General features: G+C 42.9%; 1 protein-coding gene across 1 annotated transcript in view; it reads left to right on the forward strand.

Annotated features, from left to right (window-relative positions):
* LOC124612867 (carboxypeptidase B-like) overlaps nt 1-25924 on the forward strand; it is a 139538-nt gene that overhangs the window by 74937 nt on the left and 38677 nt on the right. Inside the window, exons 5-6 of the mRNA XM_047141298.1 lie at nt 11744-11901; nt 21951-22047. Of these exons, the coding sequence (XP_046997254.1) occupies nt 11744-11901; nt 21951-22047 (255 nt within the window). The remainder of the gene's footprint in view (nt 1-11743; nt 11902-21950; nt 22048-25924) is intronic.

Genomic DNA, 25924 nt, shown 5'->3' on the forward strand with positions numbered 1-25924 from the left:
ACGTCGGAGCCAACGTCTCGCTGCATCAATTGCCTCCCCATCATCCACGTAATGCTTTCTGCAGGTTGCATCCTTCATTGGGTTAAACAGGTGGGAGCTCTTTATGGTCTTCTGGTTGGTGGCGAGGAACCTGGCGGGTACGCATCTTTGAGTACCCCAACCGGGTCGCCCATCCGGGTGGCCGTGCTGTCTAACTCACGGCTTTCCGGGCGAGAAGGAGCGCCTGGTCCCCGGCACGAATCCGCCCGGCGGATTTGTGTCGATGTCCGATGAGCCGGCCAGTCTGTGGATGGTTTTTAGGCGGTTTTCCATCAGCGCGGCGAATGCGGTCTGGTTCCCCTTATCCCGCCTCAGCTACACTATGTCGGCGATTGCCGCGCAAATAAGTTCTCCACGTACGCGTACACCACCATTACTCTACCACGCATACATAGGGGTTTCACTCGTCTGGTGTGAGACGTTTCCTTGGGGGTCCACCGGGGACCGAACCGCACAATAACCCTTGGTTCGGTGTGAGGCGGCGGAGGGGTGAAGTGGACAGCGGTAGTCGTCGTGGGGTTGCGGACCACTGCGACTGCGGCGGGGACGGAACCTCTCCGTCGTTTCTACACTACTGGCCATTACAATTGCTACACCAAGAAGAAATGTAGATGATAAACGGGTATTCATAGGACAAATACACTCCTGGAAATTGAAATAAGAACACCGTGAATTCATTGTCCCAGGAAGGAGAAACTTTATTGACACATTCCTGGGGTCAGATACATCACATGATCACACTGACAGAACCACAGGCACATAGACACAGGCAACAGAGCATGCACAATGTCGGCACTAGTACAGTGTATATCCACCTTTCGCAGCAATGCAGGCTGCTGTTCTCCCATGGAGACGATCGTAGAGATGCTGGATGTAGTCCTGTGGAACGGCTTGCCATGCCATGTCCACCTGGCGCCTCAGTTGGACCAGCGTTCGTGCTGGACGTGCAGACCGCGTGAGACGACGCTTCATCCAGTCCCAAACATGCTCAATGGGGGACAGATCCGGAGATCTTGCTGGCCAGGGTAGTTGACTTACAACTTCTAGAGCACGTTGGGTGGCACGGGATACATGCGGACGTGCATTGTCCTGTTGGAACAGCAAGTTCTCTTGCCGGTCTAGGAATGGTAGAACGATGGGTTCGATGACGGTTTGGATGTACCGTGCACTATTCAGTGTCCCCTCGACGATCACCAGTGGTGTACGGCCAGTGTAGGAGATCGCTCCCCACACCATGATGCCGGGTGTTGGCCCTGTGTGCCTCGGTCGTATGCAGTCCTGATTGTGGCGCTCACCTGCACGGCGCCAAACACGCATACGACCATCATTGGCACCAAGGCAGAAGCGACTCTCATCGCTGAAGACGACACGTCTCCATTCGTCCCTCCATTCACGCCTGTCGCGACACCACTGGAGGCGGGCTGCACGATGTTGGGGCGTGAGCGGAAGACGGCCTAACGGTGTGTGGGACCGTAGCCCAGCTTCATGGAGACGGTTGCGAATGGTCCTCGCCGATACCCCAGGAGTAACAGTGTCCCTAATTTGCTGGGAAGTGGCCGTGCGGTCCCCTACGGCACTGCGTAGGATCCTACGGTCTTGGCGTGCATCCGTGCGTCGCTGCGGTCCGGTCCCAGGTCGACGGGCACGTGCACCTTCCGCCGACCACTGGCGACAACATCGATGTACTGTGGAGACCTCACGCCCCACGTGTTGAGCAATTCGGCGGTACGTCCACCCGGCCTCCCGCATGCCCACTATACGCCCTCGCTCAAAGTCCGTCAACTGCACATACGGTTCACGTCCACGCTGTCGCGGCATGCTACCAGTGTTAAAGACTGCGATGGAGCTCCGTATGCCACGGCAAACTGGCTGACACTGACGGCGGCGGTGCACAAATGCTGCGCAGCTAGCGCCATTCGACGGCCAACACCGCGGTTCCTGGTGTGTCCGCTGTGCCGTGCGTGTGATCATTGCTTGTACAGCCCTCTCGCAGTGTCCGGAGCAAGTATGGTGGGTCTGACACACCGGTGTCAATGTGTTCTTTTTTCCATTTCCAGGAGTGTATATTATACTGGAACTGACATGTGATTACATTTTCACGCGATTTGGGTGCATAGATCCTGAGAAATCAGTACCCAGAACAACCACCTCTGGCCGTAATAACGGCCTTGATACGCCTGGGCATTGAGTCAAACAGAACTTGGATGGCGTGTACAGGTACAGCTGCCCATGCAGCGTCAACACGATAGCACAGTTCATCAAGAGTAGTGACTGGCATATTGTGACGAGCCAGTTGCTCGGCCACAATTGGCCAGACGTTTTCAATTGGTGAGAGGTCTGGAGAATGTGCTGGCCAGGGCAGCAGTCGAACATTTTCTGTATCCTGAAAGGCTCGTACAGGACCTGCAACATGCGGTCGTGCATTTTCCTGCTGAAATGTAGGGTTTTGCAGGGAGTGAATGAAGGGTAGAGCCACTGGTCGTAACACATCTGAAATGTAACGTCCACTGGTGAAAGTGCGGTCAATGCGAACAAGAGATGACCGAGACGTGTAACCAACGGCACCCCATACCATCATGCCGGGGGTTACGCCAGTATGGCGATGACGAATACACGCTTCCAATGTGCATTCACCGCGATGTCGCCAAACACGGATGCGACCATCATGATGCTGTAAGCACTACCTGGATTCATCCGGAAAAATGACGTTTTGCCTTTCGTGCACCCAGGTTCGTCATTGAGTACACCATCGCAGGCGCTCCTGTCTGTGATGCAGCGTCAAGGGTAACCGCAGCCATGGTGTCCCAGCTGATAGTCCATGGTGCTGCAAACGTCGTCGAACTGTTCGTGTAGATGGTTGTTGTCTTGCAAACGTCCCCATCTGTTGACTAAGGGATCGAGACGTGGGTGCACGATCCGTTACAGCTATGTGGATAAGATGCCTGTCATCTCGACTGCTAGTGATACGAGGCCGTTGGGATCCAGCACGGCGTTCGTATTACCCTCGTGAACCCACCGATTCCATATTCTGCTAACAGTCATTGGATCTAGACCAACGCGAGCAGCAATGTAGCGATACGATAAACCGCAATCGCGATAGGCTACAATCCGACCTTTACCAAAGTCGGAAACGTGATGGTACGCATTTCTCCTCCTTACACGAGGCATCACAACAATGTTTCACCAGGCAACGCCGGTCAACTGCTGTTTGTGTATGAGAAATCGGTTGGAAACTTTCCTCATGTCAGCACGTTGTAGGTGTCGCTACCGGCGCCAACCTTGTGTGAATGCTCTGAAAATCTAATCGTTTGCATATGACAGCATCTTCTTCCTATCGGTTAAATTTCGCGTCTGTAGCACGTCATCTTCGTGGTGTAGCAATTTTAATGACCAGTAGTGTAGGTCCCCGGTTAACATAACTTCCAGGGATAATGAAGAAGGATAAATGTATCAGTATTAGGTAAGGGGCCCCTAACCTATCCCAATGATCCTACCAGGGGAAGGGAGATTACAGTTTAACATGGAATCTGAACCACGTGTCGTTCCTGATATATCTTCACATCATTGAGACGTGAAGGCTAACGCAAAAGTCAGACTGGAAAATTCCGCGATCTTACTGTCTCCAGGATCGCACCTTAGCACTAGACCATCAACACCAGCACCTTGAGTGATCAAACTACATCACTGAAAATATTGCGTCGTTTCATAGCTTCCCTGGAATACAGCTCTTCAACAGTTTTCGCGCCATTTTTTCACTAAGTTCTGCAAAGCAGACTTTGCTGAATATTTTGCTGAAACACTTCCAGCACCAACTCATGAGCAACCACACAACCGGTGGACGAGCGTGTCAGAACTACCAACAGACACTGTAACGTCCCTTTAGAAAAATTTATGAATGATTGTGCTGATAAATCCCCTATGTTATTTGATTTTCAAACAGCTGAGCAAAACTGAACGTACTCAGACATTTCTCTCTTTACTTATTCTGATCATCACTAAACTGACACACAATATTTTTAGCGCAACGCAATCTGACTTTTAATAATCCCTAGAAAAGAATGGCCCTGACTAACAATAACCTATACCTTTCACGAATCACTTACCTCACAAAAATCTTCATTACTCGAACTACTGCAATACAGCGAGCGCCAATACTGCCACATAAATAAAAGATTCTAACTACTGAAGTCACTAACTCCTGACAGGAATAGTTAGCAAATGAAAGATTTTGATAGAGAACAAACAATGCATTTACCTTAATAGTGTTCAAGAGTATATATATGTACCAGTTCATGACATCCACTCTTACAAATTAACTCTCTCTGATGGATACACGTCCAGATCGTCCTCTCTCAAAACTCTGCCATCTCTCTTCCCACATCCATCCACTGCTGGCGGCTCACCTCCAACTGCGCAACGCTACGCACTGTTAACAGCCAACTACCCAACACTACAATAGCAAATTCCAAGAATGCAAACCAGCCACAGACTGCACACAGCACAGGCAGTGATTTTCATACAGAGCGCTACGTGGGGCTACCAATATAAAAATCTAAACAGCCTACTTACTACACGTTTACTTGTGCAGCGAGGTGTTTGCTTGAGAGTGTGGGGAGAAATGGGTGCTGTATGGAGATGTGTAAGGGCTACCCAGCGTAACTTCTACAGCGTAGTCGAAACAACTATGGCAACACGTGCGACCGCCCACACTTTCATCCATCTGTCTGGTTTTCTTTAGACTGACCCTTACATATCGTATTAATAGGATAAACTACAAACAGAAATGTAACAATCAGTTATTTTTGGTTTTTCGGTCTTAAGCTTACTGGAGTTTAATTAAAGAGAATTTCACATGAAATGCGTTTCGCTATTATTTATAAAGCATCGTCCGTGATTATTTTGAAGATTGGATACATACGTGTGTACATTTTTCGTTGTTTTAGATTCAAAATGGCGTTCTGTTTACATAGTTGGAGTGCAAACCGCTTGCGGTGTTCCTTTCCATATTTTCTAAACCACTAGTTCTTCCTTCCTTCCTGCAGTGGTTGATGTCGAAAGACTTCGTTTCACATATACTCTTGGCAGTTTTTGCCATTCTGTAGTATTTCGTGGGCTGCATTTGTGTTATTTACTCTTCATCTTGCTTTTGCAAATTGAACTGAAGTTATATGTGACTCTGAACAGTGTTACTGTATTTACGTCTGTTCGTTTGTTTTCGTGTAGGCTGTGAGCGTTGCCAACCTGTGAAACTAAGTTTAATTTTTTTTTAAATTCGTGCATGCGAGGGGGAGGGAGGGAGAGAAGGATTAGAAGGTGAGGGAGGGTGAACGTGTTTGATGCGTGCGTGCAAGCGCGCGCGCGTGACTTAGTGGTAATTAGTGAAAATATCTTGTATGTTTGGCAGAGGTGTGTGAGGTGATTGGGGAGAGGGGGGGGGGAGGGTAACTGCGAATTCAGGTTCGATTATTTTTTATGGGGATGGGCGTGGATGGTGATTAGAGGACACAACCTGGAATTAGACGGTAGTGGTAAATGGAGCCTGTGGTTGTGTGTGTGTATTTAATTTTATATTAAGTGGTCAACAGTTTAAAGAGTGTGTGGTTTTCCAGATTGATCTGATCAAGTATGAGTTGTTTCTTTTCTGTTATGGTTTTTTGAATGTGGCAGTTTTCTTGTAAGGTGAGGAGATGTTTTTTGTTGTTGTTTATTCATATAGTATCAACGTGTGTATCTTTGGTGATATTTTATGTTGGTGGTTGGTGAAAGTGTTCTGCAAAAGCTCAATGATTTGTCCCATATTTCCATGTTCTTACATGTTCTTTATACTTGGTGTCAAATATCCTTCTGGTTTGACCTACATGTCTTCCATCCCATGTATTGAATTTTATGTGGTATATTCCTGATTTCAGGTATACAACGGTTTTCCCGTTGTTTTTGGGAAGTATTTTTGAATTGTTGGTTTGGTCGGCTATTTTTGTGCCTTGGTTTTTTGAAAATATTGTATATTCTATGAATATTTGTGGTTGTATGTCATTGTGTACCATCTTTTGTTTTATGTTTCTTTCTGACTTTGTGTCGTTCCTGTTCTTGCATTTTTGTGTGTTTGCTTGTTTGGAATTCTGTCCTTATCTTGGTGACAGCTGAATGTTTGTTCTTTTCTGTTTCTTGATTTTATTGTTCAGCTTTGTTACTAAGTTTTCTTTGTATCCATTGTTTGTGACTATTTATGTTATGGCATTCATTTTTTTTGGCAATTGTCTGTATCTAATGGTACTGTGTTTAGTCTGTGGAGCATCTATCTAGGTGCTGCTTGCTGTTGAGAGTTTGGGTGTTGTGATGTCTCATATATAACTGTGTCTGTTGTTATCGGTTTTTGCATATGTGAAACGTGTGTTGGTTGTTTTGGATCTTTATGGCGATTTCCAAGAAATTTAACTGCCTATTCTGCTCTTTCTATATTGTAAAATGTATCCTATCTGGAATAAAATTTATGTCTGTGTGTAACTGGTCAATTTTATTGCTCGGTTCTTCTGTCAGCCACAAGAGGTCATCCATATATCTAATCCAGTATAGATATTTGGGAGAATTTTGTTAAGTATAACCTGTTCTACATGATTCATAAATATGTTTGCTGTGGTTTCGGACACTGGGGATATCACTGGTAATCTCTCACTTTGTAAATGTAATTCCATATTGAACTGGAAATAGTCTTGTTCTGTTATTAGATCTGTCAGCCTGACTATTTATTTGATGTATGCACATGGAAATGTGCTATGTCTCTTAAGATTTTTTTCTATGTTATTTATTGCTTTAGTTAATGCTATATTGGAATAGATATTTTCAACATCAAATGGCATTAAGGTGGGTGTGTCTGGAACATGTATGTCTTTTATGTAATGTATCAATTGTGTGGTGTTTTCATATAGCTCTGTCCTCTTGTAATTTGTAGTTTTCTGATAAGATTTTCAACATATATCTTGCAAGTGGGTAATTGGGAGTGTTTCTATAATTATTCATATAGATATAGACTCTGAGAAGGAGGTATTTTTTGTGTAGCTTTGGTTGGCATTTCAGGGAAGGTGTCTTCAGCTATTTCCTTTTTTTTCTAGTGTACGAGTATGTTCAATGTTTTTCAGAGTGTTTCTCAACTTCGTTTGTGATCTGTTTGTTGGAGCTGATTTTAATTTCGTAATTTTATTTTTTTTGATGAACTCTTGTGTCTTAGTGATGCATTGTTTTTTGTCCATGAGAACCACTGAGCTTCCTTTATCTGTCCTAGTGATGTTAGTGTTGTGTTTTCTCAGTGTTATGGAATCTGTATTGTTTTGGTTTCCTGTGTTTTCTTTCATCTGTGTTGTTATGTTTTTGATATCATTGCTGACTAGCTCTCTCGTCAGACCAGTATTTACCTCATTTCTTTCGTTTCTGTTTTCCTGTGTGAGAATCCTTTCTGATTCAACTATGAGATTTTCGATGTATTTTTAAACTATTTGTCTGTTTACATCATGTTTCAGACATTTTTCGAGAAGTTTTATTTCTTTTTTATTCAAAGCAATGTCACCGAGGTTGATCAACCTTGGATGGAAGTGATATTTTTCGTTACATTTGATGTAATTCGTGGCTGCGTTGGGTGTTTGTTTAGCTTTTAAATTTGCAATCTTTCTTCTGTGAGTTTTTTCGTTTTTTCTATCACAGTATATGTACGGTTTTCAACCTTACTAACAAGATGGGAGAAAACAGTGGTATTGTTCAGAACTATTGGAAGATTAAGATATGCTTTATACAGCTCCCAATTTGGGGTGTGCTTTTTGTCATAGAGAGACTTGATTTCGCTGTTTAGGAAAATTTTTTGAGCTATTTGTTTCGTTTTCTGTGCACTGGCAGCACTGTTTTTAATCTGTACATTAATGTATTTAGGTATAATATTATTTGACCTACAGATATTGTTAAACTTTATATCTTGGACAGTTTTATGCAGGTTGAGGTACATTATTCCAAACTTCATACAGAGGCCACTTGAAAATGCCTGACAAGGCGTCCACAATATGTTTGTTTGCGTGGCCATCTTCCGCGGCAGCTGTTAAAATTAGTGGTTTTTCCGTCTTAAGCTTACTGCAGTTTAATTAAAGAGAATTTCTACGCGTGACGCGTTTCGCTTTTATATAAAAAGCATCTTCCATGGTTATTCCTCAAATTGGATACGTATGTTTTTAGATTTTTGATTGTATTTAGATTAAAAAGAGCCTTCTGTTTATAACGTTGGAGTGCAAATTAAATAACTCAAATGGAGTGCAAGAAATACTGCAGAATGGCAAAAACTGCCAAATGCATATGTGAAACCCGCTGCTAACACGGAGGGAAGAAGCAGTTGTTTGGAGAATATGTAAAGAAACGCCGTAAGTAATAAATTTATGCTCCAACTTTATAAACAGAAAACCGTTTTTTATCTAAAACAACCACAAATGGGAAACATATGCATTCAATTTGCAAAATAACCACGGAAGATGCTTTATAAAGAAAAGCGAAATTCGTCTGGTATAAAATTCTCTTTAATGGAACTGCAGTAAGCTTAAGACGGAAATGCCTGTAATAACTGATTTTAACAGCTGCTGCGAAAGATGACCATGCAAACAAACATGGAAATGTAACAATTTTTATGCTACAAGTAAAAATGGAATTTTAAACGACGATCAATTATTATGGACATTGGTCGGCAATTTCGTGGCTCGGGTAGGTAATTTCGTGATACTAGTAAGATGATTAGAAGAGGTCAGCTAGATCAACATTATCTGACAACAATAATGTCCCACGAGACTAAAAGCCAAAGTGGCGTGTTGAACCTTTAGTAGGTATGGTAGGTGCGGGTTAAGAAATAAATATCACGAAATTAGCTGCACCGCGGAATATCTTCCTTTACCGTACTTGAGTAAACTGACTGAAAACAAGGCGAAGAGATTTTCTCACACAATAATGTCTGCGGAAAACAAAATTAACTATACTCTTGATAAAAGTTATAGACATGCGTATTGTATTAATAAACTTCTAACTGTCTGAAAATGGATTATTTGCCTCTGCAAAAGTGGTAATCCTGTCGTTCACTAAAGGATACAGTACAACGACTGACTTTATACCATCAGTTTTCAATCTTCATTCTCCGCTAAACAACTGCTGGTTGCGGTCAGATGCCCCTTATTCTATGACCATTGTTCCGCGACCCCCTTGAGACGTGGTACTGCGTGGCGGCTCCGCACGTTCTTCACTTGTAAAAAATTTCCACAAATTGACTAATAGAAAGCTTTCCTTGCCACCTGCCGCCCTTCGCCCATCACTCAGCAAACGTTTGAAATTCATTATCGTGGCTTTACAGCTGAGATTCTATCGATCAGGTCGCCTACGAGATACTCGTATTAAGCCTCAACTCCTTTTTGTAAACAATATGGACAAAAGACAAGGGTCGTTCAGTAAGAAATGCAACACTTTTTTTCTGAAAGCTGGTTGGTTTTATTCAGGATTCCAGTACACCATATTATTCTCTTCTCTTTTGAATACAAGACCCTATTTTTCGACATAATATCCATTCAATGCGACGGCATTGCGCCACCGTACTGGGATGGCCTGTCTACCCATATGGTACTACTCTACTGGTCGATGTCAGAGCCAACTTCTTGCTGCATCAGTTACTCCCCATCATCCACGTACTGCTTCCCGCGGCTTGCATCCTTCATTGGCCCAAACAGATGGAACTCGGAGGGTGCGAGACCCGGGCTGTAGGGTGGCTGAGGATGAACCCCCAACGAAGCTTTGTGAGTCCCTCTCTGATGCGCATTGTGTGAGACCTTGCGTTGTCATGAACTAGGTCATTTGCATTTTTATGGCATGGCTGCAAGTAAACCTTTTGCGATGTGAGGTCGTGGTCGAAGAAATTCTGTTCATGACGTTTCGTCCAGGACTGCGCCCGACATCCACATAGGCAAGACTCAGCGGAGAAACACCTCTGAGGATGTCCAGCGCAGTTCTGGACGAAACGCCAGGAACAGAAGAGTTTTTTGGACCACGACTTCACATCCCAAAAGGTTTACCAGCAGCCATGTCATCCGGTCGTGAAAGCCTTCATTCTATGTTTTTATGGTACGTTCCAACATTGCAGGGGTCACAGCTGTATGCGAATTGTAGGAAAGCGGGAGATACGACAGGTTTGCACGACATTGTTGCGATTATGATAGGTGCCTCGCCCAACGATTCATAGTGCTTTTGTTCGCTGCAAGGTTTACGAAGACATCCTGCAAGCGTCTATGAATATCTGCGATGCTCCAGTTTTCCACCAAAAGAAACTCAATGACAGCTCTGGGCTTGGAACGCACCTTCGTTACGGGCTACGCACACTGCCGCCACCTATCGGAGCTTATGAAACTATTGAGGCTAAAGCGGGAATATTCCACAACGTCCCACATCAAATTCTGCATTTTTCGACCGAAATTGGCCAATGTAACAATGTATTGCATTACTTACTGAATGTCCCTCTTAGAAAAGATAGCTTTCTACATCTACATCTACATACATACTCCGCAATCCACCATACGGTGTGTGGCGGAGGGTACCTCGTACCATAACTAGCATCTTCTCTCCCTGTTCGACTCCCAAAGAGAACGAGGGAAAAATGACTGCCTATTGGCCTCTGTACGTGCCCCAATCTCTCTTATCTTATCTTTGTGGTCTATCTGCGGAATATAAGTTGGCGGCAGTAAAATTGCACTGCAGTCAGCCTCAAATGCTGATTTTGTAAATTTCCTCAGTAGCGATTCACGAAAAGAACGCCTCCTTTCCTCTAGAGACTCCCACCCGAGTTCCTGAAGCATTTCCGTAACACTCGCGTGATGATCAAACCTACCAGTAACAAATCGAGGAGCCTGCCTCTGAATTGCTTCTATGTCCTTCCTCAATTCGACCTGATAGGGATCCCAAAAACTCGAGCAGTACTCAAGAATAGGCCGTATTAGTGTTTTATATGCGGTCTCCTTTACAGATGAACTACATCTTCCCAAAATTCTACCAATGAACCGAAGACGACTATCCATCTTCCCCACAACTGCCATGCTTGTCCCACTTCATATCGCTCTGCAATGTTACGCCCAAATCTTTAATCGACGTGACTGTATCAAGCGCTACACTACTAATGGAGTATTCAGACATTACGGGATTCTTTTTCCTATTCATCTGCATTAATTTACATTTATCTATATTTAGAGTTAGCTGCCATTCTTTACACCAATCACAAATCCTGCCCAAGTCATCTTGTATCCTCCTACAGTCACTCAACGACGACAACTTCCCGTACACCACAGCATCCTCAGCAAACAGCCGCACATTGCTATCCACCCTATCCAAAAGATCATTTATGTAGATACAAAACAACAGCGCACCTACCACACTTCCCTGGGGCACTCCAGATGATACCCTCACCTCCGATGAACACTCACCATCGAGGACAACGTACTGGGTTCTATTACTTAGGAAGTCTTCGAGCCACTCGCATACTTGGGAACCAATCCCATATGCTGGTACCTTAGTTAGGAGTCTGCAGTGGGGCACCGAGTCAAACGCTTTCCGGAAGTCAAGGAATATGGCAACCGTCTGATACTTGGCTTTGTTACTGGTGAGACCCGATGGGCGGGTGGCTGCAGCCTGTGGTTTTTGCGCGTTTCAGCGATCCACGCGCGCGAGTGGCTGGCGCCGTGCGTGGCCCTGTACACGCTACAGCAGCTGGTGGAGAACAGCACGGCCTCCGCGTCGCTGCTGCAAGCCGCCGACTGGTACCTGCTGCCCGTGCTCAACCCGGACGGCTACGACTACACCCACAATACCGTGAGTGCCCGCCCCCAGTATCTCTCTTGAGTGACAAAAATGGTGAATCACCCAGAAGACATGGTTGGTGTCTATTTACCTTAACATATGTATACACCATGGGCAGGTAAATAAATGCTTATAGAGTTGCATTACTCTGTGACAGGTAGAATGACCAGCAGAATTTATTAGTGTTGTTAAAAGCCGCCAACTGTTTGTTGTTGTCGTTGTTGTTGTTGTTTTCAGCCAGAAAACTTGTTTGACGCACCTCTCTACGCTGCTCTACACTGTACAAGCCCATTCATCTCAGAATAACCATTGCTCCCTGCATCCTTCTGAGTCTGCTTACTGTGTCCATCTCTTGGTCCTCCTCTTGGTCTTACCTTTCACACTTCCCTCCAATACTGAACTGGTGATCCCTTGATGTCTCAAATGTGTCCTATCAACTCATCCCTTGGTTTAGTCAAGCTGTGTCATAAGTTTCTTTTCTCGCCAAATCTATTCACGACCTCCACATTAGTTACGTGACCTACCCATTTAATCTCCAGAATTCTTCTGTATCACCATATTTCAAAACCTTCTGTTCTCTCCTTATCTAAACTATTTATCGTCTTTAGTTCACTTCCATACATTGACACTCCAGACAAATACCTTCAGAAAAGACTTCCTAACACTTAAGTCTGTATTCGATTTACCAAATTTCTCTTCTTGAGAAACAATTTTCTTTCCATTGCCAATCTAAATTTTATATCCTCCCTACTTCGGCCATCATCAGTTATTCTGATGACCAAATAGCAAAACTCATCTACTACTGAATACCAAGATGTGGTAAGTCACATTACTGTTAACTGATTTCTGTCACAAAGAAACCACCCAATGGAAATTTAACTGTAGGACTTCAGATCAATCGCTCAGGGAACAAATTTCACCAGACGCCTCCTAGGATCCTTATCTTACAGGGTAAATGAGGTTAATGAACATGGGAGGTAAAATGACCGGCTGGGGAGCATTTAATGAACTTAGTTCATTTCAGATTGACATGTATTCACAAAATGGAGCATACTTCTCAGCTTAACACGTAATCCTAACAATATGGTCCTGTAAGAAAAAAACTGTTTTTAATAGTGTTAACCATCATTATTCAGCAAGGACTAGGTGATCTAAGCAACTCGACATTGACGCTCATACACAAACATTACCGAGCGAGGTGGCGCAGTGGTTAGACACTGGCCTCGCATTCGGGAGGACGACGGTTCAATCCCGCGTCCTGCCATCCTGATTTAGGTTTTCCGTGATTTCCCTAAATCGCTCCAGGCAAATGCCGGGATGGTTGCTCTGAAAGGGCACGGCCGACTTCCTTCCCTAATCCGATGAGACCGATGACCACGCTGTCTGGTCTCCTTCCCCAAACCACCAACCAACCAACACAAACATTCAAACATTCAAAGAACAACCGAAGGCAGAGTTCTCCATTCCTAGTAAAGGATGACTCATCAAAACTTGCCTGCGGCTCTTATCAAAAGGACGGGCGAACGTTAATCGGGATCATCATGCATGAGGTGAATCGTGACTGGATGAAGAACAAAGTCGGCCCTATGTGACTCTAGTTAAAAGATAGCAACACTATCACTAGTGAGAACCCCATAATGCTTCTGACAAATGACTAAAAATTGTAGAAAGTGCCTAACACGAAAATCTGAACTAACTCTCATCCAAAATCACCTTCCAAGTCCACAAAGAAGTCGTACATCATACTCACCAGAACCCAGCGCAGCGACTGGTACTTTGTTTAAAATCCAGCCTGCTTCGACTCCGGGGACAGAGACAGAAATGAACCTGGAAGAGGAGAATTTATCAGTCGACGCGTTTTTCTATGGTACCAGGCGATTCCTCCAGTTAGAAGACAGAAGACACAACGCCTGGTTTCTTCGCTCAAAATTTTCCCCTGGTTCAACATCACCTGGGCCTCAGTGAAGCAAGTGCTAGGTCGCGCGTTAAGAACATCTGCGGAGACAGAGGTTCTGCCAGACTGACGCCCCAAATCAGATTCGAAAAATTAAACTCAACAGCCGTTTCCTGGCCCTGCTACAAAGCTGAACCAAGACGGTCCACCTGAATAAAAATCAGTCAGCATGATCTGCCCTCCTGGCATGGTAGAGATATGAGAAAACACAGGCAGAGAAGAGACACGCTAGAGAACTTAATAAAACTGAAAAATTGATATATGAGAAAATACAGGTAGGGAAGAGACACGCTGGAGAACTTCATAAAACTGAAAAATGAAAGCTGCCTGCCTTTCGTTATTATTAGTCATGGAAGGTTATATAAGGGATCTGAACAGCGTCAGATGTTGAGTGATACGGATTTGCCACTTACTCATTTAAGACAGAATTACCAGCACCCGACAAAGTTTGAAAAGGGCCTCATTGTGGGTATCTATTTGGATGGCTGGTCGAATCGTGCGATATCAAGATTTGTGTTGCATTCGAATATAGCGATGTTGGATTGCATTGGAATGTCAGGGCAAACATATACTTTGTCAAAACTGCAGCTGACCAAGTCCGATCACAAGAAGCGAGGATCACCATTGCGCACCAAACACACAGTAACCATTTCAGATCTGTACGTGCCATCCAAGAACAAGAAATGAACTGCCTTGAACATCCTATGTCATCCCGGAACATAAGTCGGAGACTAGCAGCAGTCGAACAGCCAGTTGCAGTCCCATGCATAAGCGGCCATTACGGCGACAACACAAATGAGTGCATTTGGAGTTTTGCTGTGGCTGGTAAGTACGGACTTGTGATGAACAGTGCCACATTGTGTTCATTGGTGAATCATGATTCCGCACTAACTCGGATGGTGGCGACCTAGAGAAAGGTGCCATTCTTCCTATGTTTACCAGCGGTGTTAATCCCTGCGTCATGCTGTTGGGGGCTGTCAGATATGACTTCAGATAACGGCTTGTAGTGATTGATGGAACTCTGACAACAACAGTGCGTCATTGACATCTTGCATGCTCAGGCATTACCCCGCAAGTCACAGGATCGTGCCGCCATTTTTCGACAGAACAGTGTTCGCCCACAAATGGCTCCTTGATATTGAGGTACTTACGTGGCCAGCAAGACACACTCCTCTGTCCCCAGTAGTACATGAGTTGGACCAGTTCAGACGTCCATCCTAGTGCTCTTATGGAAGATATCACTGATCAGTTACAACAGTTGTGGATTAGGTTTGCTCACGAGAGGATACAACATCTTTATGACACCCTTCTGAAACGTATACTGAATGCATACGGGTCGAAGGGGGTGCAACGCCATAGTGATAACTAGGCTCATACTGCTAAATTCGTTGTAAACTTGTCTCGATTTTGTAATACTGTAGCAACATCGCATTGTCTCTCAACCCATAAAGATGCACTTGGTTTACTACTTCTGCATGCTTCACTTTTATTGTCAGACAGTGTTATACGAATCTTGCTGAAAAGAAGTTTATCGTTTACTTCAGTGTATAAAACTCACTATGTTCTTTTTTCAATGTTGTTGTTGTGGTCTTCAGTCCAGAGACTGGTTTGATGCAGCTCTCCATGCTACTCTATCCTGTGCAAGCTTCTTCATCTCCCAGTACCTACTGCAACCTACATCCTCCTGAATCTGCTTAGAGTATTCATCTCTTGGTCTCCCTCTACGATTTTTACCCTCCACGCTGCCCTACAATACTAAATTGGTGATCCCTTGATGCCACAGAACATGCCCTACCAATCTATCCCTTCTTCTTGTCAAGTTGTGCCACAAACTCCTCTTCTCCCCAATTCTATTCAATACCTCCTCATTAGTTATGTGATCTACCCATCTAATCTTCAGCATTCTTCTGTAGCACCACATTTCGAAAGCTTCTATTCTCTTCTTGTCCAAACTATTTATTGTCCATTTTTCACTTCCATACATGGCTACACTCCATACAAATACTTTCAGAAACGACTTCCTGACACTTAAATCTATACTCGATGTTAACAAATTTCTGTTCTTCAGAAACGTTTTCCTTGCCAGCACCAATCTACATTTTATATCCTCTCTACTCCGACCATCATCAGTTATTTGGCTCCCCAAATAGCACAACTCCTTTACTACTTAAGTGTCTCATTTCCTCATCTAATTCCCTCAGCATCACCCGACTTAATTCGACTACATTCCATTATCCTCGTTTTGCTTTTGTTGATGTTCATCTTATATCCTCCTTTCAAGACACTGTCCATTCCGCTCAGCTGCACTTCCAGGTCCTTTGATGTCTCTGACTGAATTACAATGTCATCGGCGAACCTCAAAGTTTTTATTTCTTCTTCATGGATTTTAATTCCTACTCCGAATTTTTCTTTTGTTTCCTTTACTGCTTGCTCAATATACAGATTGAATAACATCGAGGATAGGCTACAACCCTGTCTCACTCCCTTCCCAACCACTGCTTCCCTTTCATGTCCCTCGACTCTTATAACTGCCATCTGGTTTCTGTACAAATTGTAAATCGCCTTTCGCTCCCTGTATTTTACCCCTGCCACCTTCATAATTTGAAAGAGAGTATTCAAGTCAACATTGTCAAAAGCTTTCTCTAAGTCTACAAATGCTAATTACGTAGGTTTGCCTTTCCTTAATCTATTTTCTAAGACAACTCGCAGGGCCAGTACTGCCTCACGTGTTCCAACATTTCTACGGAATCCAAACTGATCATCCCTGAGGTCAGCTTCTACCAGTTTTTCCATTCGTCTGTAAAGAATTCGTGTTAGTATTTTGCAACCGTGGCTTATTAAACTGATAGTTCGGTGATTGTAACATCTGTCAACACCTGCTTTCTTTGGGATTGGGATTATTATATTCTTCTTGAAGTCTGACTTTTTAAAATATTTTCTCTAAATTTCAAAAGAACCGAAACTGTGCATTATTTTCACATATATTTAGAGATTTTTTCAATATTTTCTCTAAATATATGTGAAAATAATGCACAGTTTCGGTTCTTTTGAAATAACATAATGTATGTGTTTATGGCGTTTAACCAACGTTATTCTGTGAATGATGAATGAAAACCAACTCAGCTGTCTTATTACACATTTATTGTGTTAACCGTTTTCGTTCGCTGAACACCTTCAGGTTCCCTGCACTTAAACAAAACAAGAAATCAGGCTAAAGCTACAGCACCTGAACGAATATAATAGGCAACACCCGCTGATAACAGCTTTATACTAAATGCTCACCGAGCTGCGCTTGAGTCAAGACGCTAATTGCCTGGCTGTCGGACGTGATGTTAAAGATCAGACCCAGAGACAATGACCATAAACATCCTACTGACAGCCTGGTGGAAGTATAGCGAGCAGATACGGCCTTCTGCTTATAGTAAACTGGCCAGACAGAGCCGCTCCACGGCAGAGGTAAACATGTATACATAATACTTGGCCCCTGTCGAGAGCGATACTCGACTGTACAATCATATTAGATACAAGCAGTGACAAAGCCCTAAGTGCTGAACTGATATTGAAAAGAGCGCAATTAATTCCAAAAACTGAAAAGTTGAACCGAACAAAAGTTAACAACGCAACTGTGCACAGTGACAAGGGATAGGTAACAGTGCTTACATGAAACTACGTCATCATTTGATAGTTATGACAGTAATTGAATAATTGTAAAATGCAGCTGCAAAATAACTATGCAAAATATATAACTAATGGTAATTTTGATCTCACAGAACGACCACAAATCACTGATTACATAATTAGAAAAGATGCTTTGTCTCTGAAAGTGTAAAACAGCTACAGCAACCGAACTGGTGGTTGTCGTATGATGTGAATAATTTTTACTTCACAATCGATTATATAATGTAAATGGAATGGCATTATCAACCTAATCATGATACAGCTTCTTTTAACCACTGGCGTATGTTCTCTTCCACGAAAAAATAGTTCTAATTTAGCATAGCTCTCTTGTAAATTTATTAGCAGCGTCTACCACAGGACACGCTCAGTGACACCTGATAATAACGTGAGCAATTTCAGAGGTTTGCTCGATATAGGCCACAGTAACATAGGTCGTGAGTAAATGTTTGTAGAGTCTATCACTTGCAGTAGAGCACTCCCGATAAAGTCTCATGTCACTGCAGCAAGTCGAGAAGTCGAATTACGTAGAGTCCAGTGGAGTGGAGCGATTTTGTAATGAGAGTCCAGCGGTAGGGAGGTGGGAAGACGGTGGCGTATCGTATTTGGTGATGATTTGCTTGAGATCGCTACGCGAAGAGAAACCGACTTCCGCCTGTCCTGAGGGCAGTTGTCTTGCCTCCTTCGTAGTTCCCCAGGGGGTCAATTTGCTTTCCGGTGGTCAAATCATATAGTTGCCGCTGCTTGCGGCTTGTAGCTGACCCGTCAGCGTGTCCGACTGCCATACACAGAAACCTGGTCGAGATCGCATTTCTCCCAGTGATTTTTTTCTTGGTGAGAGGACTAAAACGAGGTTAAGTCATCCTCATGTCCAGTCTATCGGCTACTAGAAACTGGAGAAGCAGCTCCGAGTTCTGGAAAGGTGACAGAGGCGAGGAAAGCGATGTGCTCATTCCATGCTCCTCCACAACCCAACCGAATAACTGCATGTGGCTCAGGACGACACGGCGATCGGTCGATATCGCTTGGAGCTGCGTTTTCTTGAACTTACGAAAAGTTCTTACCACCAAGAAACATACAACATGCTGGGTAGTTCACAGTTATAGAAAATAAACTTCACTTAGCAAACAAGTGTTTCAAATTGGTACAGTGCTGTGACGAACTTGGGCTGCCACACACGTCTTAAGCATAGGGCAGTAATACACTAATCTGAGAAATATAGTGTTTCAAACTGCAAATTAATTGCTAATGATATTAAATTAATAGTACGAGAATCCAGTCCAAGTTGCAAATACTTTACTTTTTATTCATTCGATGACTAGTTTCGGGGCGAGATCCATTTTCAAATCAACATAACAAAGTCAAAAATTTCAGATTATGCACTGTAAATGTACGTTACACATTTTTTGAAACCTTCGGAAATGCCACTTTCGAAATTCTTATGTTGATTTGAAAATGGGTCTCGGCCCGAAACTAGTCATCGAATGAATAAAAAGTAAAATATTTGCAACTTGGAATGGTTTTTCGTTCTATTGGTTAACAGAAGTTGCTGACCCAAGTTACTCCGCCATGCTGGATGTTCGTAGGTACAAAAATCTTGTAATGGTGCAAAATATTTAGTCTACTGTAGAATCGTTCGTCACACGTGGACGTCAGACTGAACCTTATGAGATTTTCTTAAGTAAGAGAGTTCTCCCTTAAAAAGGCTGTGGTTTTCGTCATCATAAGTATATGACTGAATGATTGCTCTAGCCGTAAAGACGCTTCGTCGACGGGGTGGACCTTAATTTATTTCTTAAAGTTAACTCATCATATGTCGTTGAGGTAAAGTATGATTACGAGGCTGTTATACGACGACGTTTAATTTTGGTCAGTATTGAGGAGTACAGCAAGAGTGGATTTAGGGTTTAGTAAATCGTCTAAGCAAACATTTATTTAGGCTTATCTACGAACGAGTCAGACTCCTTTTTTCTTTTTTCTGAGTCATCAGTCTACTAACTGGTTTGATGCGGTCTGCTACAAATTTCTCTCCTGTGCCAACCTATTCATCTTAGAGAGGCACATCTCAAATGCTTCGATTCTCTCCTGTTCCGATTTTCCCACAATCCATATTTCACTACCATACAATGCTGTGCTCCAAACGTACTTTTTCAGAAATTTCTTCATCAAAATTAAGGCCTACGTTTGATACTACTAGAATTCTCTTGGCCAGGAATGTCCTTTATTTCAATGCTAGTCTGCTTTTGATGTCCTCTTTGCTCCGTCTATCAATGGTTACTTTGCTGCCTACGTAGTGGAATTCCTTAGCTTCATCTACTTCGTCACCATCAATCGTGATGTTAAGTGTCTCACTTTTTTCATTTCTGCTACTTCTCATTACTTTCGTCTTTCTTCAGTTTACTCTCAATCCATATTCTGTACACATTAGGCTGTTCATTCCATTCAGCAGATATGGTAATTTTTCCTCACTTTCACTCAGGAAAACAATGTCACCAACGAATCGTATCTTTGATATTCTTTCATCTTGAATTTTAATTCCACTTTTGAATCTTTCTTTTATTTCCATCATTGCTGCTTTCATGAACACACTGAACAGTAGTGGTGGAAGACTACATTCCAATTTTACACCCTTTTTAATCCGAGTGCTTCATTCTTGGCCGTCCAGTCTTAGTATTCCCTTTTGGCTCTGAACGCATTGTGTATTACCCATCACTCCCTGCAGCTTAGCCCCATTTTTCTCAGAATTTCGAACATGTTGTACCACTTTACATAGTCGAATGCTTTTTCAGATCGACAAATCCTATGAATGTCTCCTGATTTTTCTATAGTCTAGTTCCCATTATCAACCGCGTAGTCAGAACTGCACCTCTGATGCCTTTACCTTTCCTAAAACCAAACTCATCGTCATCTATCACATCCTCACTTTTCTTTTCCATTCTTCTGTATATTATTCTTATCATCAACGTGGATGGATGAGCTGTTAAGCTGATTGTGCGATAATTCTCGCACTTGTCAGCTCTTGCAGTCTTCGGAATTTTGCGTGGAAGATGTTTTTCCGAAAGTCAGATGGTACGTCGCATTCTACACACCAACGTCAATAGTCGTTTTGTTACGACTTCCCCTAATGATTTTTGAAATTCTGTTGGAATATTATCTATCCCTTCTGCCCTATTTGATCTTAAGTCCTCCAAAGCTCTCTTAAATTCTGATTCTATACTGGATCCCCTATCTCTTCTAAACCGGCTCCTGTTGCTTCTTCTATCACATCAGACAAATCGTCCCCTCATAGAGGCCTTCAATGTAATCTTTCCATCTATCAGCTCTTTCCTTTGCAGTGGATTCCCATTGCACTTTTAACGTTACCAACCTTGCTTTTAATTTCACCGAAGGTTGTTTTGACGTTCCTATATTCTGAGTGAGTCCTTCAGACAATCATTTCTTTTTCGTGCAGCAATTTCGTCTTATCTTCCCTGCATTTCTTATTTATTTCATTCCTTAGCAACTTTTATTCCTGTGTTCCTGAATTTCCCTGAACAATTTTGTACTTCCTTCTTTCCTAGATCAATTGAAGTATTTCTTCTGTTACTCATGGTTTCTTCGCAGTTACCTTCTTTATACCTATGTTTTTGTTTCCAACATGTCCATTCCCCCTCAACCGTACTGCCTGCTGAGCTATTCTTTATTGCAGTATCTACAGCTTTAGAGAGCTTCAGGCATATCTCGTTATCTTCATCATTGCTACATTGTGACCTGAATTTATATCTGCTCCTGGGTACGCAGTACAATCCAGCATCTGATCTCCTCATCTCTGTCTGACCATGATGTAATCTAACAGAAATCTACCGTATCACCTGCTGGCATTTTACAAGTACATACGATTACTTATAGTCAGGCAGTGTATTACAACACATTTTTTCTAGGTCTGTTTAATCTGCGCTCGTGAGTGAAATGAAGGACATTGTGCTTTATCGTCTTCAACACTCTGATAACGAAGTTTCCAATGAGGGGCGAGGCGTCCCACAACGAATGGAGAATGGAAAGAAGAATATGTAGTGCAGAGAAACAGAATCAACTGGAGAAAAGAGCATATCTATTGCACTGAAAAGCTGTCAGCCGGCCGGAGTGGCCGAGCGGTTCTAGGCGCTACAGTCTGGAGCTGCGTGACCGCTACGGTCGCAGTTTCGAATCCTGCCTCGGGCATGATTGTGCGTGATGTCCTTAGATTAGTTAGGTCTAAGTAGTTCTAAGTTCTAGGAGACTAATGACCTCAGAAGCTAAGGCCCATAGTGCTCAGAGCCATTTTGAAAAGCTGTCACCACAGAGACTAACTCGGAAAGGGATGAGGCGGAGCGGACACTGATATATGCTTCATGACTGTGTATTTTCCTGTATAATGTCCTGAATCCTACTGAATCTGTATTTTTGTCTTTAGGATCGTCTGTGGCGGAAGACACGTTCATACCAAGGCAGTGACGACCCTGACTGTATGGGAGTCGATGCAAACAGGAATTATGACTTCCACTGGGGAGGTGAGTACTAACGTGTTACTTTATCCTCTCACACAAGCACCCTTATGGAGTGTGCCCACTTGAGTTAGACGTGCAATATTTGATCAAAAGTCTCAGGACACATGTTAGTGTCCATCCCTTGCCTTAACGATGGCTGTTACAATGAGGCAACTGAATGTTTGTGGAGGAAGGGCATCCCATCCTTCCACAGGAGCTGAGGCCACAGAAGATACTGATGTTGGACGCTAGGGTGTGGGGAGAAGTCTACATTCTAAGTCATGCCAATTCTTTTGGGTTCAGGTCGGGACTCTGGGCAGCTCAGTCCTTATCAGAAATGTTGTTGTCCACAAACCTCAGAGGTGCTGTTTTATGGCAGAATGCATTATCATGCTGATACACACAATCATCGTCTCAAATCAGCTCCTCTACTGTACGCGTTGTGCAAGTGGTGTAAGACGTGTTCACATCCTTTCAGATTTACTGTTTTCTTAAGTGCAACAAGGGTGTCACACCCTAACCATCATTAACAAATGGTTCAAAGGGCTCTGAGCACTTTGAGACTTAACTTCTAAGGTCATCAGTCCCCTAGAACTTCGAACTACTTAAACATAACTAACCTAAGGACATCACACACATCCATGTCCGAGGTAGGATTCGGTGACCATAGCGGTCGCGCGGTTTCAGACTGTAGCGCCTATAACCGCTCGGTCACCCCGGCCGGCCATCATAAACACCTTCATACCGTAACACTGCGTCCTACGCACTTCATTCTTAGCCCTAAACATGATGGCACCTAACATTCTCCAAGCATTCGTCAAAGCGAAATACTTCCAGCTGATTTCCACAAAGTATAGCGTGGTTCATTATTCCAGATCACTAGTTTTTAGTGATCGACTGTCCATTGGCGTCGCTCTTTAGGCCACCTCAAGCCTCGATTAACGTTGACTACAGAAGTGCGTGGCTTACGACGTTCTACTCGGTCATTGTACCCCATTCTTTTTAACTCGCCATGCACGGCATTCTTTCCATTGACATGCGATTTTTGGCAACCACTCTCCGCATTACCGATAGTCGATTTGGACTGCCTCAGAAAGGTTGAGATGTCGCTAGTGGATTTATTTGAAGTCACTGAGCTGTCATGAATGGCCCATTGTGCTGCTAACGCTTGTCTACTGACAACACAATACTTTCCATACTGGCGGATGCGCCTCTCGTGAAATCTAGTGGTCAATTCCGGGTTACATGTGGGTGTCCATATACTTCTAATCAGATAGTGTATGGTTACCTCATTTCAGTGAATAGAAGTCAGCGCATGTATAGACAGCAGCAGGCGAATTTAAATTCTGTACAAGCAATCTTGATTTAATTTTCTTTCGAAAATCACTGATAGCTTGTACCTGGCTAAAGCAGAACGGGCCCTTGGTGGTTGCTTCACTCATATTTTCAGCGGAAGTATAAAGAGAAGGTCGATTAGTTTCGGACAGCGGATTATATCAGACATGGGCTGGTCCTAATTTCCAGCACTAGTAGAAGCAGTTCAAGCTCCACTGCAATATTAACTTCGGTGCAACAAAACTACTCAGACGATTTTGAACCAAACAACTGTGCGTTTCGGTGTGGTAATATGTTACCTGTTGCTAGTTTGTTTTTCGGTGCACGAATTAATATCGAAGTGTTGTGTTTTGTATGGATGTAGGTAATGTTACACTTTTATTGTGTTTGTGGATACAACTGGCATTATTCTCTGTATTGGGGGCTGTGACAATGTGTAGCTCAAGGAAAAACAATGGAATGTTATAATACCAATGTGGTGCATTTGTGTTGTATCGGGAAAAGCAATTCTGTGTTTTATGGAGTAAAAAGATATCATAAAAACTTAAATTTGTAACATACGTTTCTTTAATAGGCAAATATGGAATGTTGTGACATAAATTGGATTAAAATAACATTGAGACTGTAAAAATACTCGGACCCCTTAAAATGACAATCAAGGAAGAGCATGAGAGATTTTCATTTCCAAGAAGTACATTAGGTGATAGACTTAAAGCTTTACGGGAAAACAAGAAGCTATCCATAAATCTATTTTAGGTAATAACAAGTTTTTTCGGAGAACGTTCAGTGATGAACGGGAAACAATACCGTATGATCAGTGGAAGTGGAAAGGTAGTAAGGCTAGGATCTGGGAACGAAAGAGGTAGACTAAGAAATATTTCTACCAAAGGAATAACTCATTTTATTTTTGAAAAGCCAGTACTGCAAAAAAACAATAATTCTCAAATTTATAACCGTGAGGCTTAATAATAAAATAATGAATGAATTAGGTTTTTAAAATGACAACAGGCAGTCGCATTAAAAATGACAAGAAACAAAGGTACACAATAAAAGGTATGAAATCAGACAACTTTATAAACATTTAATGTTCAGTAATTTCCGAGCTCTTAATATATAATCCATACACATTATAAAAGTGCATGTATTTACGTTCCACGTCTCCTTCTAAACCAACGGATCAGTTTCAACCAAACTTGGTAAACATATGGCTACTGGTCTGAAAAAAGTCACTGTATGAGTAAGATACACCCACCTCTCGAAGGGATACGTGTTAGGGGGGGGGGGGGGGGTGGAAGAGGAGCCTAGTTCACGACGCACAAATAGTCAGGATATATTCATCCAGTACTTAAAAATCAGACCTCTTAGTGACTTGCAACGAACTTTACATGTAATTTCCAACCTTTACGAGACTTTTTCTCGCTGTCAACCCCCACGAAACGATGAAAGGAAAAAAACATTTATCGCTTACTACAGTTTCGCTGTTCATGCAGTAAAACTACCAGATCAGGCATGCCCCTTCAATTTATTACTTTTTTACTACTAACTCTATTTGCAATACATTTTGTAGATAATATTCACATACACCAATGAATGTACATGCAAAAATATATCATTGTACAACACGTTGTTTAGGAGACATGATCTCATAAACATTGAGCTGCTTGAAAACGGAACTGCAGAACGAAATTCACTAGAAGTACAGATGGAACATGTGCATAAATATGTTAAATATATGTGAAATATGTATGACATGTACGTACGTGGGCAAATTAACGGGTAAAAAGCTCCTCCTATACCTTGGAATCCATTTGAACCAGCTTTGGTACACATATTACTTACTATCTGGAAAGAAATATTGTGGGCTAAGAGTCAGTAACGTCACATTAGGATGCGGGTGATAACGTGGAGAAGTAAGGAGGGGGGGGGGGGGGAGGGGGGCGAGGAGATGGTCAGGGAAAGGAAACGGAGGGAGATGGACAGTGAGAGAGGAAGGCAGAGATGAACAGAGCGAGGGGGAGGAGGAGATGCACAGAGAGAGGGAAGAGGACAAGATGGACAGATCAAGGGGAGAGGAGGAGATGAGCAAAGAAAGAAAAGAGACTGCTACGGTCGCAGGTTCGAATCCTGCCTCGGGCATGGATGTGTGTGATGTCCTTAGGTTAGTTAGGTTTAAGTAGTTCTAAGTTCTAGGGGACTGATGACCACAGTAGTTAAGTCCCATAGTGCTCAGAGCCATTTTTTTGAAAGAAAAGAAGAGGAGATGGGCAGAGAGTGGCACGGTACCTCAGACCACGCGGCTACCCTATTCGGCTCTATCGATGGGAGCTGACACACGGTTCAAGACTTTCGAAGTAATCTGGATTCCATACCACATTTGTATTGGCTGTGTCCATGCAGAGCTGAAAGATCTTTAGTATACTTTTTATAAATGTTTCACTAAGGGTTAAGCTAATATTTCAGTAACTTATAGTTATTTTAGTTTGAAAATTACTTGTAACAAATACGACTTTCCATACACGACAATCTCATGAAACACACCAAAAATTTAAACAAGCAAAATAGAAAG

The sequence above is a fragment of the Schistocerca americana genome, chromosome 4 (assembly GCF_021461395.2).
Source record: "Schistocerca americana isolate TAMUIC-IGC-003095 chromosome 4, iqSchAmer2.1, whole genome shotgun sequence".
NCBI classification, from domain to species: domain Eukaryota; kingdom Metazoa; phylum Arthropoda; class Insecta; order Orthoptera; family Acrididae; genus Schistocerca; species Schistocerca americana.